The sequence below is a fragment of the Monodon monoceros genome, unplaced genomic scaffold, assembly GCF_005190385.1.
Source record: "Monodon monoceros isolate NGI ecotype Baffin Bay Population unplaced genomic scaffold, NGI_Narwhal_1 Super_Scaffold_21, whole genome shotgun sequence".
Taxonomy (NCBI): Eukaryota; Metazoa; Chordata; class Mammalia; order Artiodactyla; family Monodontidae; genus Monodon; species Monodon monoceros.
In genome coordinates, this window is record NW_021703778.1 from 89,666,229 (window position 1) to 89,682,371 (window position 16,143).

The following is a 16,143-nucleotide window of genomic DNA, read 5'->3' on the forward strand; positions in this document are numbered from 1 at the left end:
AGAATACTTACTTTTATGAACTTTATTTTCTTCTCTTGTTTTTCTGGTGTTAACAATATATAGTTTGACACATTGTTTTGGTTGATCGCCTCCATGGGTTTTAATCTGTTCTGAGCCATAGAGATAACTGCCGATTTTGTTTTTGTGTGCTTGTTAGATGTTTACTGGACACATGACCTAGGTTTGTCAGACCATTGGCTCTGAACAAATATGTTCAGTAAAGCTTTTGTTTGCTGAAGGAGTATTTTACCACTTGGATCTTTGGAAGAGGAAGCTCAAAGATAATTACCAGGAAATAGGGATACGTAGAACAAAACCAGTCTGTCCAGTGGGAAAACCACTGTATCTGAATCCAGAATACCCCATTGTGTATTAAAGAAAAGCTTCCTTTTATTTCTGAAACTGGCTTTATTTTTAGAGAATGAATGATCACGGGCAGCTCCATTTCAAGATCAGGAATAAAAATCCAGATCCATGTGTGCTCCTATGCATATTTCTCTCTATGAAAATGCAAAGTATGTCATAGTTGGATGATTTTATTCTTTTAATCAGTTAGGTAGTTACTGAACACCTACTATGTATAGTGCCAGGCACTGTTTTAGACAGCAAGGAAGTGATAGAAAAGACCCTTTCTCTTATTGAGATTATAGCCTGGTGGGATGGAGGGGTTAGGTAGAATTTCTAGGAAGAATGTACTGTGTCCATGAAAATATGATCTCTTGGCTGATAATTTAAGTTTGATTTAAATCAAATCTACTCTGACACGCTGGTATTTCTTGTGAGGTTGGCTTTCTAGAAAAGAAGAGCTTTTAGGGATAGCAGTATTTTGTCTTTTGAGATACCCCGACAGCCTGTATGCTATTCTGTCCTTTTATTTTGTACAGTTTCTTCTTACCTGTATTTTGTTCTAATGGTTTTTCTGGTGGTTTTTGGTCAAGCTGCATATTTTGAAGTGTCTGTGTTTCGTTGTTTTTGGAGGGTTGGAAGCTTCTTAAAATTTGCATTGTCTTTCACTTTGTTACTTCTGTGTTTTCTCATACTTACCTTGTCTCTGATTTTATGCTTTTGTGGGTATGGTATACAATAGATTTCCATGAAATTGGCAGGGCCATTTTCTTTTCTTTTCTTTTCTTTTTAAGCCTAAAATTACAATTTTTCACCTACATTAAAAATGTCTGTTTTGGAGAAAGAAGTGAGATTTGCTCAAAGCTTGGAACTCCAGTCCTTTCTAGAGGTAGCCACTTCTCCCTTACACCTGCACCTGGCTCATGTAAGATTCTTAGGGACTAGACCTGCCAGCCGAGGGAAGGTGAGGAATGTGGCAGGACCATTTTCATTGTCTCTTAAAGCCATTCATTTAAAGTTCTATGTGTTTTGGGAATTCCCTGATGGTACAGTGGTTAGAACTCCGAGCTTTCACTGCAGAGGGCCAGGGTTCAGTCCCTGGTCTGGGGACTAAGATCCCGCAAGCCTTGCGGCGTGGCCAAAAAAAAAAAATTCTATGTCTTTTAACATAAATAGTAGTATTTTTGCAGGCACATTTCCCTGCAAATCTCCTGTTAGGGCTTTTATTTAATTAATTCCTTTTCTGTTTGGTTCTTCTGAGTAGTTCATAACAAGATTGCAGTATCCATTTCAGCATTTCCATACATTCTATCCAACACATCAGATTTTTGTGTATTTTAGCCTTATAAAAGCCTTATAAAAGTTGAGCTTTATAAAAGTGTGCCGCTTAAAAATTAGTCTGAGAAAACCACTTAAACCAAAGAAAAGGGAAAGTTTGTAATTTTAGGTGTGCTTCTTTTAAGAACCAAAAGTAGGTTTTTAGATGCAGTCGTGTTTATCTTTGTCACATTTGCACAAAGTATGTATTTCTAGTATATTTTCCCTTCCTCAGCTGGAATCAAAGATAAAAGGAAATACTGACTTCCCCCAGGTGAGACAGTTAACAGTCATATAGTCAGGTTTATACCCCAAGTCTTCAGACTAATGCTTTGGTTCACTAGAATATTGTGCCTCAAAATATGTTGAATGAGTTATGTGAGGCTTCTATGATTTCATGAGGTTCCTTGAGGCTTCTCTTAAGGTGAGTTTTAAAAAGAATCTAATAACTCTTTTTATCTTTGTCTTTTCTATTCCTGCCTTCCCCAGCCAGGTTTGCTTTTTGTTGATAGTCCTTTTCTATCCAATTTTGATATCTCTCAAGGTTTAAGCCATGAGGTTTTCCCTCAGTGGAACTATTTTTGTTGCCTTGTGACATTCCTAATGTTGTTATTCTTTGACTCTTCAACTAGAATCTTTTTTAAGACTTAAGAGTCTTCAATAATTTGTTCCCTTCTGTTCCCCTGTTTGGCCTAACACAGTGCCATGTATCTCTGTATACTTAAGTGCTCTGCTCAGTAAATATTTAAATGATAACAGAAGACTGATTTTAACTTAAGGCTGCTTTATCACTTCCAGGTTTTTTCCCAAGAGAGAATCAGAAATGAAGATTTTAAGGCATAAAAATAGATACACGGTTTCAAAGGTTAAAAATCCTTAACTGCTTTTTATTTCTGTGAGCAACAATTCTTACTTTTAACTGAAGAATATCTAGTTCTTTTAAAATTTATTATTTCATTACCTTCTGTTTGGAGAAAGGATGGTCTTTGAGTATCTTAGTTTAGCAGGAAATGGGATGTGGGGTAATAGTTTAGGAAAAATGCTTTGTTTGGGAATTATCTTTTATTCACAAAGATTTCTTCTTTTATAGTTGATGGAGAACCTTGTGATGTGTCTTTGAATATAACCTGGTATCTGAAAAGTGCTGACTGCTACAATGAAATCTACAACTTCAAGGTATGGAGCATAAAATTACAGGCTTTTCTTAGAGTTTAGATATCATCAGGTCCCAACCTGATAGAGGAAAGAGTGTCATGTAGCTATGGAGAAGAACTGGAACTAGAATCATGCTTCCCAATATGCAGGCAAATTTGTACTATCAGTTCTCAAACTTATTGGTCTCAGAACTGTGTTTACTTACTACAGACCCCAAAAAAGCCTTTATTCATGTGGGTTACTGTATTAGAAACTAAAACAGAAAAATACAGAAATATTTATTAATTTGTGAAAACTGTTTTTCAAAGAAACTGGGAAGAGTGGTGTTATTTTGTATTTTTGCCAATCTATTTGTTTAATATCTAGTGTAATAGAAGAGAGCTGGATTCTTATACTTCCTTCACTCAGTCTATTGTGATGTGTTATTTTAGTTGAAGTGTATGCACAAAATGGGGCCTCACACAGATATGTAGTTGGAAAAGGGAATGGTATTTTAATAGTGTTTTCAGGTAATTGTGGATATTGTTCTTTGATTCTATACCCAAATGCAATAAGTGGAGTTTCTTAAAGGTTAGTTGCAGTGTGGAATCTGAAACCATATCAGTGAACTTCTTCTGTGCTCTGTTATATTAAAATAAATTGGTATGTCTTGCACTTTGAATGGTCTTTTGCCCATGTCTGATTTGGCAGCATCTTTCATGGTCACTTAGAAAATATTGGTTGGCTGAATTATATAAACCTTCCAAATACTAATTCATTTTACAATTAATTCAAAATTACATTTGTTAATATGACCTTTCAGTCTCATCAGATACTCTGTAAGTATTGGAAACTATAAATCATGGTAGGGAACATGCAAGTTTTCCAAAATTCCAGTTTTTACTTGAAAGCTCAAATTTTATTTATTTACTTACTTTTTAATAAAAAAATTTTTTTTCAAGGTCCAAGAAGACTTTATTATTTATTTATTTTTGGCTGCGTCAGGTCTTAGTTGCGGTATGCGGGATTTTCATCGCAGCGTGCAGGATCTTTCGTTGCGGTGCGAGGACTTCTCTCTAGTTGCAGTGCGCGGCCTTCTCTCTAGTCGTGGTGTGCGGGTTTTCTCTTCTCTAGTTGTGGCATGCAGGCTCTGGGGCGCCTGGGCTCTGTAGTTGTGGCATGCAGGTTCCAGAGCGTGTGGGCTCTGTAGTTTGCGACACGCGGGCTCTCTAGCTGTGGCATGTGGGCTTAGTTGCCCCACAGCATGTGGGATCTTAGTTCCCCAACCGGGGGGCGAACCCAAGTCCCCTGCATTGGAAGGTGGATTCTTTACCACTGAACCACTGGGGGAAGTCCCTTAAATTTTATTATTGACAATGAATGCTGTCAGTTGCCTTCCTTGACGTGACAGCCTCCCTTTGCCCATTTTCAGGAAAATATCTCCCAAATACCCAAGTCTGAATATCTGTAGTTTGTTGGTCATTCTTTCAAGTAAATGAAAACGGTGGATAGTTTAGCTTACAAGTTAAAATAGTTGCAAAGTGCTTTGTCTTAAGACAGTCATTTATAGTATTTTGCATACTTATTTTTTTGTCTGATAGAATATTTTAAAGGCATGTGCTCAAAGGTCCAGATTTAATGACATTAATAATTTTTACTGTTTCATCAAGGGCATTCTTACATAAAACTGGCCTTTTTTTTTTAACTGCAAGTTTGTGACTGTGAGAGTACAATGACTACTAACTAGTACAGTTAGGTACCACTGATAGGAGGCTGCCATTTTTCGCATCATTACTTTTGCACTGTCAGTACAAGGCAAATAGATGATGATGAAGATGAAAATAATTTTGACCTCTTAAACCTCATGAAAGCATCCATGGGCCACACTTTCAGAGTTGCTATAATACACTGTATATGAGCATTGAAGATATGTAGCTCCTAGATGGATTTTTCAGGCCTTTTGCATTCTGTTTTCATCCCACTATTTGCATCATTTCTTTTCTTTTTTACATTTCCCCTACTATTCTTGAGGTTTCTTTTAAAAAAATAATAGGACTAGTCTTTAAAAAATGTCCACCGTCCAGTTGGTTTTTTTAAACCTTAAGCATTTTGAATTTCTGCCCAGTATTAGGGTTTTACATTATCTTTTTTGTAGTGTTGCTGATTGTATTTTGCTTTTGTTATATAACATTGGGTAAGATTGGTGTGATGAGGAGGACTGAAGAATTTAGAGAGAAATATGTCCAGAATATGGTTTGAAATATCATTGACCTTTTCTCCTAATCGAACACTAGTTAAATTTACATATGCTTGAAACTTGTGATAAAAACTGGTCAAGCTTATCAGATTCAGTTTTCATGGGTAGGACAACTTAAGAATGTAAAAATTATTTTGAATTGTCACAGGACAGAATTATGGAAATGACAAGCAAATAGTTGGAGGTGTGAAATTAGAGCTTCGAAAAAAAGAGGGTGAGATTAGGGATGTTGGTATGGGAGAAAACTCACAGAACTGATGAAGCCAGAGAAATGATGATTTTTTTTTCATAGTATTAATAGTGGGCTGTGAGTGGCTACAACAGTTTTGTGCTCTAGCTTAGAAGCACAAGTTTTTTTTTTGTTGCTGTTGGTGGTGTTAATTTAGTCAAGGAACTCTTGTAAGTATATCTTCTTATAACAAAACCCTGTGGACTCTGACAGTTTCCCAGTCTTCCTAGAATTTTTAAGAGGAACTATCCTTCATGAGTCGTAGACTAGAATTCTGCACTTTAGAGTCCAATACTATTAGATTCTTGAATACTAATATATAGTCTTTATCTGATGTTGTTAATTTTATTTATTTATTTTGTAAATTTATTTATTTTTGGCTGCATTGGATCTTCGCTGCTGCGCGTGGGCTTTCTCTAGTTGTGGCGAGCGGGGGCTGCTCTTTGTTGCCGTGCGCAGGCTTCTCATTGCGATGGCTTCTCTTGTTGCAGAGCACGGGCTCTAGGGCTTCAGTAGTTGTGGCACGTGGGCTCAGTAGTTGTGGCTTGCAGGCTCTGGAGCACAAGCTCAGTAGTTGTGGTGCACGGGCTTAGTTGCTCTGTGGCATGTGGGATCTTCCCAGACCAGGGCTCGAACCGGCATCCCCTGCATTGGCAGGAGGATTCTTAACCACTGCGCCACCAGGGAAGCCCAAGATGTTGTTAATTTTAAAAACAGCAAATCCAAAACTATATTTGTACCAAAGGCAATCTATTTGTTTTCTTTTAAATATCTTACATAAGTTAAATACTTTGTATTTTCTCTGTTTTTCCAGGCAGAAGAAGTGGAGACATACTTGGAAAACCTTAAGGAAAAAAAAGGCTTGTCTGGGAAATATCAGACATCATCAAAATTGTTCCAAAACTGCAGTGAACTCTTTAAAACACAGGTAATATTTGATAGTAGTTGGAGGGAAATAGAAGAGGTGAATAATATGATGGCTGTATTTTTGGTGATACGCATTTCTCACTCCTCAATTCCTTCTGACAGAAGCAAGTTAGAATCATGTTCTGATAGGTACATAGTCAGCCACTTAAATATTCGTCTCAAAGAGAGGATGTGCTTTCCTTTGTGTGTAAAAAGCAAAGCCCCGGTTTTTTTATTATAGTAAAATATATATAACCTAGAATTTACCATTGTAACCATTTTTAAGTGTGCCATTCAGTTACATTAAGTACATTCACCTTGTTGTGCAACTATCAGCACTAGCCATCTCCAGAACTTTTTCATCATCTGTAGTGGTTACTTCATAACGATTAAATAATAAAAACACCCACCCGCACTTCCACTTCCACTTCCCTGGTAACAACTATTCTACTTTCTTTCCCCGTTAATCTGACTGCTCTAGATATCTCAAAGAAGGAAAATCGTACAGTATTTTTTTGGCTTCTTTAACGTAATAAAATGTTTTCAGGGTTCGTCCATATAGCATGCATCAGAATTTCATTTCTTTTTTAAGGCTGAATAATATTTCATTGTACGTATATACCACATTTTCTTTATCCATTCATCCATTGATGGACTTTTGAAACCCTCATTTTTTAAACCTCTTGTCATCTCATCTAATTGATATATCCCAGAATCAACATTTTTAGATTTTCCTACTATAGACTTGAAATCAAAGGGTTGAACTTTACAACTTTTTTCGAATAAAGGGGAAGAGGTGAATAATATTGTTTATTTTATTTTATATTATTATTATTATTTTTTGGCCGTGCTCTGTGGCTTGTGGGATCTTAGTTCCTTGACCAGGGATTGAACCTGGGCCATGGCAGTGAAAGCACCAAGTCCTAACTACTGGACTGCCAGGGAATTCCCAATATTGTATATTTTAATGCTTATATATATGTAATCATATAAATGGGGTTTATATTATAAAATTCTCCTTTCTTAGAAGTAGAATCTGACCCCAGTTTTTTGATAGAAAAATTATGTATTTTATAGGTGTTGAAAATAGTTATTTTAGCTATAGCCTTTACTTTGTTTTACTGCATTTAAATACTGCTTCAGATTATTTAGCACCTTTCCTTGAAGAGGCAAGTTCATGGAAAGTTAGGTTTCCTGTCTACTTACTAGAAGTAAAGTTTATTGATAAGAAGTCTTTTACTTAATAATTATTAATTGATGAGCAAATGAAGTCATTGATAATTGAACTACAAGGGTTGTGTTCTTGTCATACTGTAGATTTTATGACCTCGGATAAAAAGAAAATAGCTTTAAAATAGTGGAAGTATGGTAGAAAAAGAAAGCTAGGCACAATGTGATGTTGAGTAGGGGGTTTTCTGTTGGTTTTCCAAATTTATCCCCCAGGCTAGGAGAATTGGTTGGCCTTTCTTGGATTTGATTGTGGAAAGTTACCTGTTGTATATTGTTGCCCAAGGTTCACTACTTTTAGATCTGCTATCAGCTTTCCAGGGTTTTGGCATAAACCCCTCTTCATAAGGTTTCCTCCTCCAGTCTAATGTAGAATTGAAATACATGCCCTAATTACTCAGGAAGGATAATGCCTCCTTTGCTGATAACTGGTAAGAAAGGTAATTAGTGGAGGATTTTTTTACAGGCATGGCATGTGTTGTGATGGAAGGAGCAGTGGACCTCAGAGTTAGGAATCTTAGGTTCAGATCCCATTTCTGTATCTAAAGCTTTATAGCTTTGAGCCACATTTTCCTCATGTGTAGAAATTCAGGGAACTATGACATCCATTTATCCTACTCGTATGTTTTCTGTCTAAGGTTTTGTCAAGAATGACAATATCTGTAATCTTATAGAAAAATTGAGTGGCCAGTTTGGTTTGATACTATTTTTTAGTTTCTAGCAAGGTTTTATTCACTTGTTTGTGGTTAATTGGAAGTATTTTGTCTGTTACTGCCATATTATTACGTTTACTTTTATATGTTTTGCTTTAACTGTTTCTGTGGATTTTGAGCTATGCTTTTCTTTTGCTGTTATACATCTTTAATTTTGGTTTTCTATTTCTTTCATAGAGTTTTTCTGGGGATTTCATGCATCGATTGCCTCTTTTAGGAGAAAAACAGGAGGTAATTGTTTTCCTTTTTATATATTTCTGAGAGTACAGTAGAAATTCTGAATTAATTTTCTTTTTTGTTTGTTTGTTTGTTTGTTTGAAGGCCAAGGAGAATGGAACAAATCTTACCTTTACTGGAGACAAAACTGTAAGTGTGATAGGGAATTTAGGGCATTGAACACATTTTAGTGTTCTTATGTTTGTTTATTTTAAATTCTTATCTTATGCTTACATTTAAAAAGAAACTTAAGAATGGAAGTTATACACCAAAATGTTAATAACGGTTATATCTGGATGATATTGTGAGTGATTTTTATTTTCTTTTTTATGTTTTCTGTCTTTTCCATGTTTGCTACAATCAGTCTGTATTGTTTTGTAATTATCACCTTATAAATATTATTTGTAAATAGTAAGAAACTTTTAAGGAAGAACCTTAAACTCCATGTAAAATCTTGTGATAGAATATAATTGGAAGAGTACATCTCAAAATTTGCCCTTTTAAAATGTACAATTAAGAGGTTTTTAGTTGTACGACCACCAATCGCTGTCTAATTCCAGAACATCTTCATCACCCTGAAAACTAACCATGCAGTCATTAACCGTCACTCCTCATTCCACTGTTCCCCCAGCTCTAGGCGAACACTATTCTTTCCGTCTCTGTGGATTTGCCTGTTCTGTTCACTTCATATAAATGGAATCATACAATTTGTGGCCTGTGTCTGTCTTCTTTCACAATTTAAAACTCTGTTTTAACTTTTACTTCCTTCTTGTACAGAGCCTTAAGATCAGTCGGGGTGAGCAGTTAGGGCCTACTCAGGCCTCTCTTGGACTGCTTACTATTTTACCATGATTTTTATAATTAACTCCCAGTTGATGTACATTGAGTTGCTTCCAAATTTTCACTGTTATGGATAGGATCATGTTCATAGTGTCTAGCTGTATCTTTGTGCACATTTATAATATTTTCTTTAGCCTAAATTCCTAGAGGTGGAACTGTTGGGTCCAAGTATATGCACAGTTTATAAATTCTTTTGTAATGTTTTGTCAGAGTGCTCTGGAGAAAAGTTGTAGTGATTTGTGGTCCCAAGAAAGTAAGATTGCGTTTCTCTCTTTCCTCACAAACAATGGCTATTATAATTTAAAACAGATTTATGCAGTTTTTCAGGTTAAATTTTTGTAAATTGTATTAAAAAATAATTGTTGATGCTGAATATCCATTTACATGCATATTGGCTGTTTGTAATTGTGCTTTATTCAGTGGTCTTCTGTGCATAGCATACTTTTAAGTTCTACTCAGGGCTTGAGCCCTGTTGCCAGTGATTAAAGCTGGCTGAAAAGATGACCCTGTTGAATATCACAAGTAATATTTAGAAATATTTAGTCTGTTTATAGTCAAAAGAAGTCAAAGAATTATCTGTCCTTTGGTTATTCTTCCTGAAATTGAGCCTAAGAGAATATAATCCTATTTAAAGGATACTAATAAGTTCAGTATCTCTACTCACTTTTATTAAAACTCTGATAAAACATGTTTTTTAGAGGAAGGGGCCTCTCTCTGTCCCTTCCCCTAAGAAAAGATTTAATATCTTGATTAACTGAGTTTTCTGGTTTGATTTAAGGAATAATGTGATATGTTTACTATTATAATTTTTTTTTCTATTAATAAGTTTTATTTTTTGGAGCGGTTTTAGGTTCACAACAAAATTGAGCAAAAAACACAGAGTTCCCGCATACCACCTCCACAAATGCACACTCACACTCCCACACCATCAGCATCTTGCACCAGTGTGGTACACTTGTTGCAATTGATGAGCCATCATTGACACATCATTATCAACCGAAGTCTAGTTTACATTAGGGTTAGTTCTTTATGTTGTACATTCTTTGGGTTTTAAGAAGTGTAAAATGACAGATAAACACCATTATAATATCATACAGAATAGTTTCATTGCCTTAAAAATCCCCTGTGCTCCAGTTATTCATCCCTCCCTATCCCCAAGCCCCTGGCAATCACTGATTTTTTTTTTTACTGTCTCTATAGTTTTGCATCTTCCAGAATGTCATATAGTTGGAATCATATATAGTCTTTTCAGATTGGTGTCTTTCACTTAGTAATACGCATTTAAGGTTTCTCCATGCCTTCTCCTGGCTTGATAGTTCATTTCTTTTTAGTGCTGAATAATATTTCATTGTCTGGATGTACCACAGTTTGTTTATCCATTCACCTGTTGAAGGAGCTAGTAATAGTATCTGATAGGATTGTTGTGAGAATTAAAGAAAGTAATAAATATTACATGCTTAACAGAGTGCCTAGCCTATGAATATTATTTTTACAGGGTCAAAATATCTATATTTCAGAGTTAAGTGCAAACTTTATCAAATCTTGGGATATGAGAATCAGTCCCTTTGAGATTTGTAAGAGGTAATTTTTAAGATATGTAAAATTAATAGCAGAGCAGCTTATTATACCAAAGTTTTACTGGTTAATGAACAGTTAAGTTCAGGAGAGGTTCAGTGGATAAATAGGACATGATTACCTGTAACTTTGAATATGTACAGTTTTCTTACAAAGTGCCCCTGCATTTTGTCAGAAAGAGACTATCAGGCAGAGGTAAATCAACGTATGATTCAACATGACATTTATGTCCTTAAGTTACTAAGATAACCTAGTAAATGTAAAGCTGAAGAATCATTTAATCTGCTTTGTTTTGACACTTTGAATTTGTATCATGGAGTATAATTTTTGAACTCTTGTTCAGAATTTTCTTGGGTTGTAGGATAATTTTAGCATTTGAGAAAAGCTGTGGCTCCCTAGGAAAATGCAGAATCTATTATCCACTTTGAGGGGTTTCATAGATCAATGAAGCTTACCCAGAGGTCTCTGGATAAAAGTTCCTTTTAAGACCAGAAAGTAATAAATTGCAAGCCTATGTAGTAGTGCCTCCTTTCAGACATGAGGAAGAAGCAGCCAAGCTTTTTCTATGTTCATCTCCCTCGTCTTTCTGTTTTAGTCTTGCTTTTGTGAAGGTCCATAGTCCATCTAGCATTTAAGGCAACACATCCTTTGATGGCTTTTTGGTAGGACTGTGCACAGACTAACTGGCTTCGGATCAGGTAACCAGTTCCATAAACAATGGAGGCTATTTATTCTACTTTCTTGACTTTGGGGGACAGTGACTCTTGCTTTCCGTATAGCCTAGCCAAGATTAAATTTTTGATATAAATGTGAGACCTCGTTAGCAGAAATTGTGGTGGTCTTGGGAAGGGCATTGAACAAAGGGAATTAGATTCAGGAGCTGGTGTTTATAATTCACCGATGTCATCATGGGTGATTTTTTCCAGGTGATTTAAATTAAATTTCTTTAGTTTGTTTGGGATATTTGTGTAAAATATAACCTAGCATCTTAGCATGGCTTAAGTAGAGTTTCATTTTAGGAATTTAAATTGAGGTTTTCTTTGTTAAAAGAAAAATGTTAAACATGAGATTTTTGTGTATAACAAAATATAAGATGTCCTGCCTTTTAGTAATTTATAATTAACCTACTTTATTGTATACACTGTAGGCCTGTTTGTTTTGTTTTGGCTACTGTTTTAATGAGTAAAAGTGAAGGACTCAACCAAGTTTCTAGGCACATTCTGGAACGAAATATTCATATTGTGTAATTAACCTGTGGGGTTTTTTTTGCCACTTTGTAATTTTTAATTAATTTTTATTGGATTATAGTTGCTTTACAATGTTTTGTTAGTTTCTGCTGTACAGCAAAATGAATCAGCTTTACATATACATATATCCCCTCTTTTTTGGATTTCCTTCCCATTTAGGTCACCACAGTGCATTAAATAGAGTTCCCTGTGCTATACAGTATGTTCTCATTAGTTATCTGTCTTGTACATAGTATCAATAGTGTATATGTGTCAATCCCCATCTCCCAATTCCTCACCCACCTCCCGCCAACCTGTGCTCTTAATTCTTAAGATTGGGAGATTTGATGTCTTCTTTCTTCTCTAGGTAATGCATGAGCCCTTGAAAACTTGGCAAGATGCACCATACATTTTTATTGTACATGTTGGCATTTCACCCTCCAAAGAATCATCAAAAGAAAATTCACTAAGTAATCTTTTTACCAGTAAGTACATTTTGTTTCTTTTTATCATTTGTATTACTGTTATCTAGCTGTGTCGCATGGTGGGTAGTGTAAAATTGCTTTAAAGAAGTAATAATAAGGGGAATTCCATTGCCGTCCAGTGGTCCGGACTCCATGCTTCCACTGCAGAGGGCACAGGTTCGATCCCTTGTCAGGGAACTAAAATCCCACAAGCCACCCAGTACAGCCAAAAAAATAAAGAGGGAATAATAAATTAAGAATGTTGTCAAGTAGAAAAATTGAGGGAGAGAAATTAACATTTTTCTGCATTCAATATGTATGTGATAGGCACTTCATGTATGCTTTCTTATTATGTATTATAGATACTAGATTTCATTTTCCTTCATTTGATCCTCCTGCTTTTAAAATTTTCAATTAGTATTATGTTCTCAGTAGACTTCTTAAAACTTAGTTATGAAGTCAAAACTTGGAAATTTTTAAATCAACTGACTTGGATAATTTTTTAATGTCTCAATTTTTCTTAGTGTTCTCCTTTCTACTTTTGCTGCCCAGTTTAGGGATTCATCATTTCTTACCTAGAATTTTACAATAACTTACTAATTGGTCTTATCTTCTGTGGTTTCTTTTTTTGTTTCTTCCTTCTCTTTTACAGTTTTCTTCCCTCCCCTGCTTTCTCAAGTAGAATGTTGAATAGAAACAATGATGGTGGCCATCCTTTCTTGCTCCTGACTTTATTGGCAATATTAGCACATTTCACCATTAAGTATGATGTTTACTATAGATTTTTTATTGTCTTTTTTTTTTTAAGATTTTTATCTTATTTATTTTTTGGCTGCGTTGGGTCTTTGTTGCTGCATGTGGGCTTTCTCTAGTTGCAGTGAGCGGGGGTTACTCTTTTGTTGGCGGTGCGTGGGCTTCTCATAGCCGTGGCCTCTCATGTTGCGGAACACGAGCTCTAGGCACGTGGGCTTCAGTAGTTGCGGCATGCAGGCTCAGTAGTTGTGGCTCCCGGGCTCTAGAGCGCAGGCTCAGTAGCTGTGGCGCATGGGCTTAGTTGCTTCACGGCATGTGGGATCCTCCCTGAGCAGGGCTCAAACCCGTGTCCCCTGCATTGGCAGGTGGACTCCCAACCACTGCACCACCAGGGAAGCCCCACTGTAGATTTTTTAAAAATATTCTTTATTTGGTTCAGGATATTTCTTTCTATTCTTGGTTTACTAAGTGAATTTTTTTCTTTTTTCTTTTTTTTAGTATTGAGAATGAATACTCAGTTTTGTGGAATGCTTAACTGTATTGATTAAATTGATCATATAGATTTCCTCATTTAATCTATTAATGTGGTGCATTGCATTAACTGGTTTTCTAATGTTAAACCATTCTTGATTTTCCGAGATGCCACTATTTAGCCTTGATACACACACATACACACACACACACACACACACGGATTCTATTTTCCAGAATTTTATTTAGAGTTTTTTGTCATATGTTCAAAGTAAGATTGGCCTATGATTTTAATTTCTCGTACATCTTCTATGGGTTTTGGCATCCAGGTTATGCGAGTTTCGTACGATGAATCAGAGAATGTCCCGTTTTTATATTCTGTTGAGCAGTTTTTGTAAGGATAGAATTATCCATTCCTTGAATGTTTGATAGAACTCACTTATGATAGTGTTTTGGCCTGATGTTCTTTTTTTCCCTCATGAACGTTTTTGGTTTTTTGGGGTTTTTTTTTGGCTCACTGCATGGCATGCAGGATCTTAGTTCCCCGACCAGGGATCGCCCTGCAGTGGAAGCACGGGGTCTTAACCACTTGACCACCAGGGAAGTCCCATGCCATGAGGATTTTAAACAACTGATATATTTTCTTTCTTTCTTTCTTTCTTTATTTTATTTTTGGCTGTGTCAGGTCTTAGTTGTAGCACGCAGGATCTTTTGTTGCGGCACATGGGCTTCTCTCTAGTTGTGGTGTGCAGGCTCCAGAGTGCGTGAGCTCTGTAGTTTGTGGCACTTGGGCTCTCCAGTTGAGGCATGCAGGCTCAGTAGTTGTGGCACGAGGGCTTAGTTGCCCCACAGCATGTGGGATCTTAGTTCTCCAACCAGGGATTGAACCCACATCCCCTGCTTTGGAAGGTTGATTCTTTACCACTGGACCACCAGCGGAGTCCCAACAACCGATTTATTTTCTTCAATAGTAATAAGTATTTTAGCTTTAGTTTTTCTATTTTTCCTTGAATCAGGGTTTTTCTTTTTTTTCCCACTGAGAAATTGTCCATTTCATTCAAGATTTCAAATTTGCTGGCCTAAAGTTAGTAATGATATTACTTTACAAAAAAAAAATCTTTTTTTATTCTTAATATTGCTTTTGTGACTTCTCTTTTTAACTTTTAAAATATTTCTAGAATTCTATTTTACTATATTTTTATCCCGATGAACCAGCTTCTGGTTTTGTTAATTTTTCATTGTCTATTTCATTAATTTCTACTTTCGTCTTTATTCTTTATTTCATTCATTTGACTTAATTTTAAACTTTTGTTTTTTATGGATTCTTGTATTGAATGTTTAATTCCCAAGACAGAGATGGGTCTTATTCTCCATAGTAATATGGAATATAGCAGATCTAGGCAAACCAGAGGTGGCCTGGCAGTTTCTAGACCCAAGACATATGTATATCCTCCTGTATCTAGGCCCATGGCTTCCTAATGAGTAATAGTCTCAAGGAGCATTTGCCAAGATTTACCTTGTACCTTCTTTCTTTGAAAAGGGTGGAGAAGAAACCTTGCTCCACTCTACTTCAGGCTCTTCATGCATCAAATCTGGCTCTGGTTCCCCTTTATCTTAGACTCCTACTAATTTCAGTGATCCCACAGGAGCTGCATGCTCAACTACTGTAGCATACTTTGGGGCCCAGAGTCCATGACCATGGATTCAACCTCATGCACTGTTCTGAGTTTTTGTTCAGTTTTGATACATGGAGCTGTTTATCTTGTTTTTGAGCTCATGTCCTTTTTGTTTCCTCTCTTTTTTGTTTTTGTTTTATACATCTGTTGTTTGGAACTAAAAAGACGATACTCAAAACTTAACTACACCTTGTGAAAGTCCTAAAATTCTCTCTCTCAAACACTTTTATCATCTTTCTTACCTTCATTAAAACCTTTGATATCTTCCTGTTACTATAAAATGTCCAATTCTGCAGCAAGGCTTACAAACTCTACAAATTGTCCCAGTTTACCTTTTGCTGCCTTGTGTCAAAATGCTACTGTATGGTACCATATGGAGTCTCAAACTACATGTTCCTTAAATATATCATGCATTTTCACACCAGTCTTCGTTCATGTAATGTCCTCTACCTGGATGGCTTTTTACTTCATCATAGAAAATACACACTCATCCTTCTGGGTTTGGCTCAGGGGCACAGTTCTCTGTTGCTTTCCAACTCCCTGTCCCTTGAAGATAGTAATCCACTAGATGGCAGAAAACATCCTCTGCATCCTTCCATCTCCTGTATTTTGCATAGTGTGTGTCACATGGTAAGTGCTCAGTAAATGTTTGTTATATTTTAGCATAGAGCAGGGATTAGCCAACTTTTTCTTAAAGTGCCAGATAGTAAATGTTCTCTCTGCTACAGCTACCCAGCTCTGCCACTGTGGTGTAAATGTAGCCATCAACAGTATGTAAGTAGGTGGATGTGACT

General features: G+C 36.1%; 1 protein-coding gene across 4 annotated transcripts in view; it reads left to right on the top strand.

Annotated features, from left to right (window-relative positions):
* The window catches only part of TMEM87A (transmembrane protein 87A), a 43,322-nt gene that overhangs the window by 1,751 nt on the left and 25,428 nt on the right, over nucleotides 1-16,143 (top strand). For all 4 annotated transcript variants that reach the window (XM_029237878.1, XM_029237881.1, XM_029237880.1 and 1 more), the window contains exons 3-7: nucleotides 2,753-2,838; nucleotides 6,097-6,210; nucleotides 8,306-8,359; nucleotides 8,450-8,494; nucleotides 12,353-12,470. In XM_029237878.1, the coding sequence (XP_029093711.1) occupies nucleotides 2,753-2,838; nucleotides 6,097-6,210; nucleotides 8,306-8,359; nucleotides 8,450-8,494; nucleotides 12,353-12,470 (417 nt within the window). The remainder of the gene's footprint in view (nucleotides 1-2,752; nucleotides 2,839-6,096; nucleotides 6,211-8,305; nucleotides 8,360-8,449; nucleotides 8,495-12,352; nucleotides 12,471-16,143) is intronic.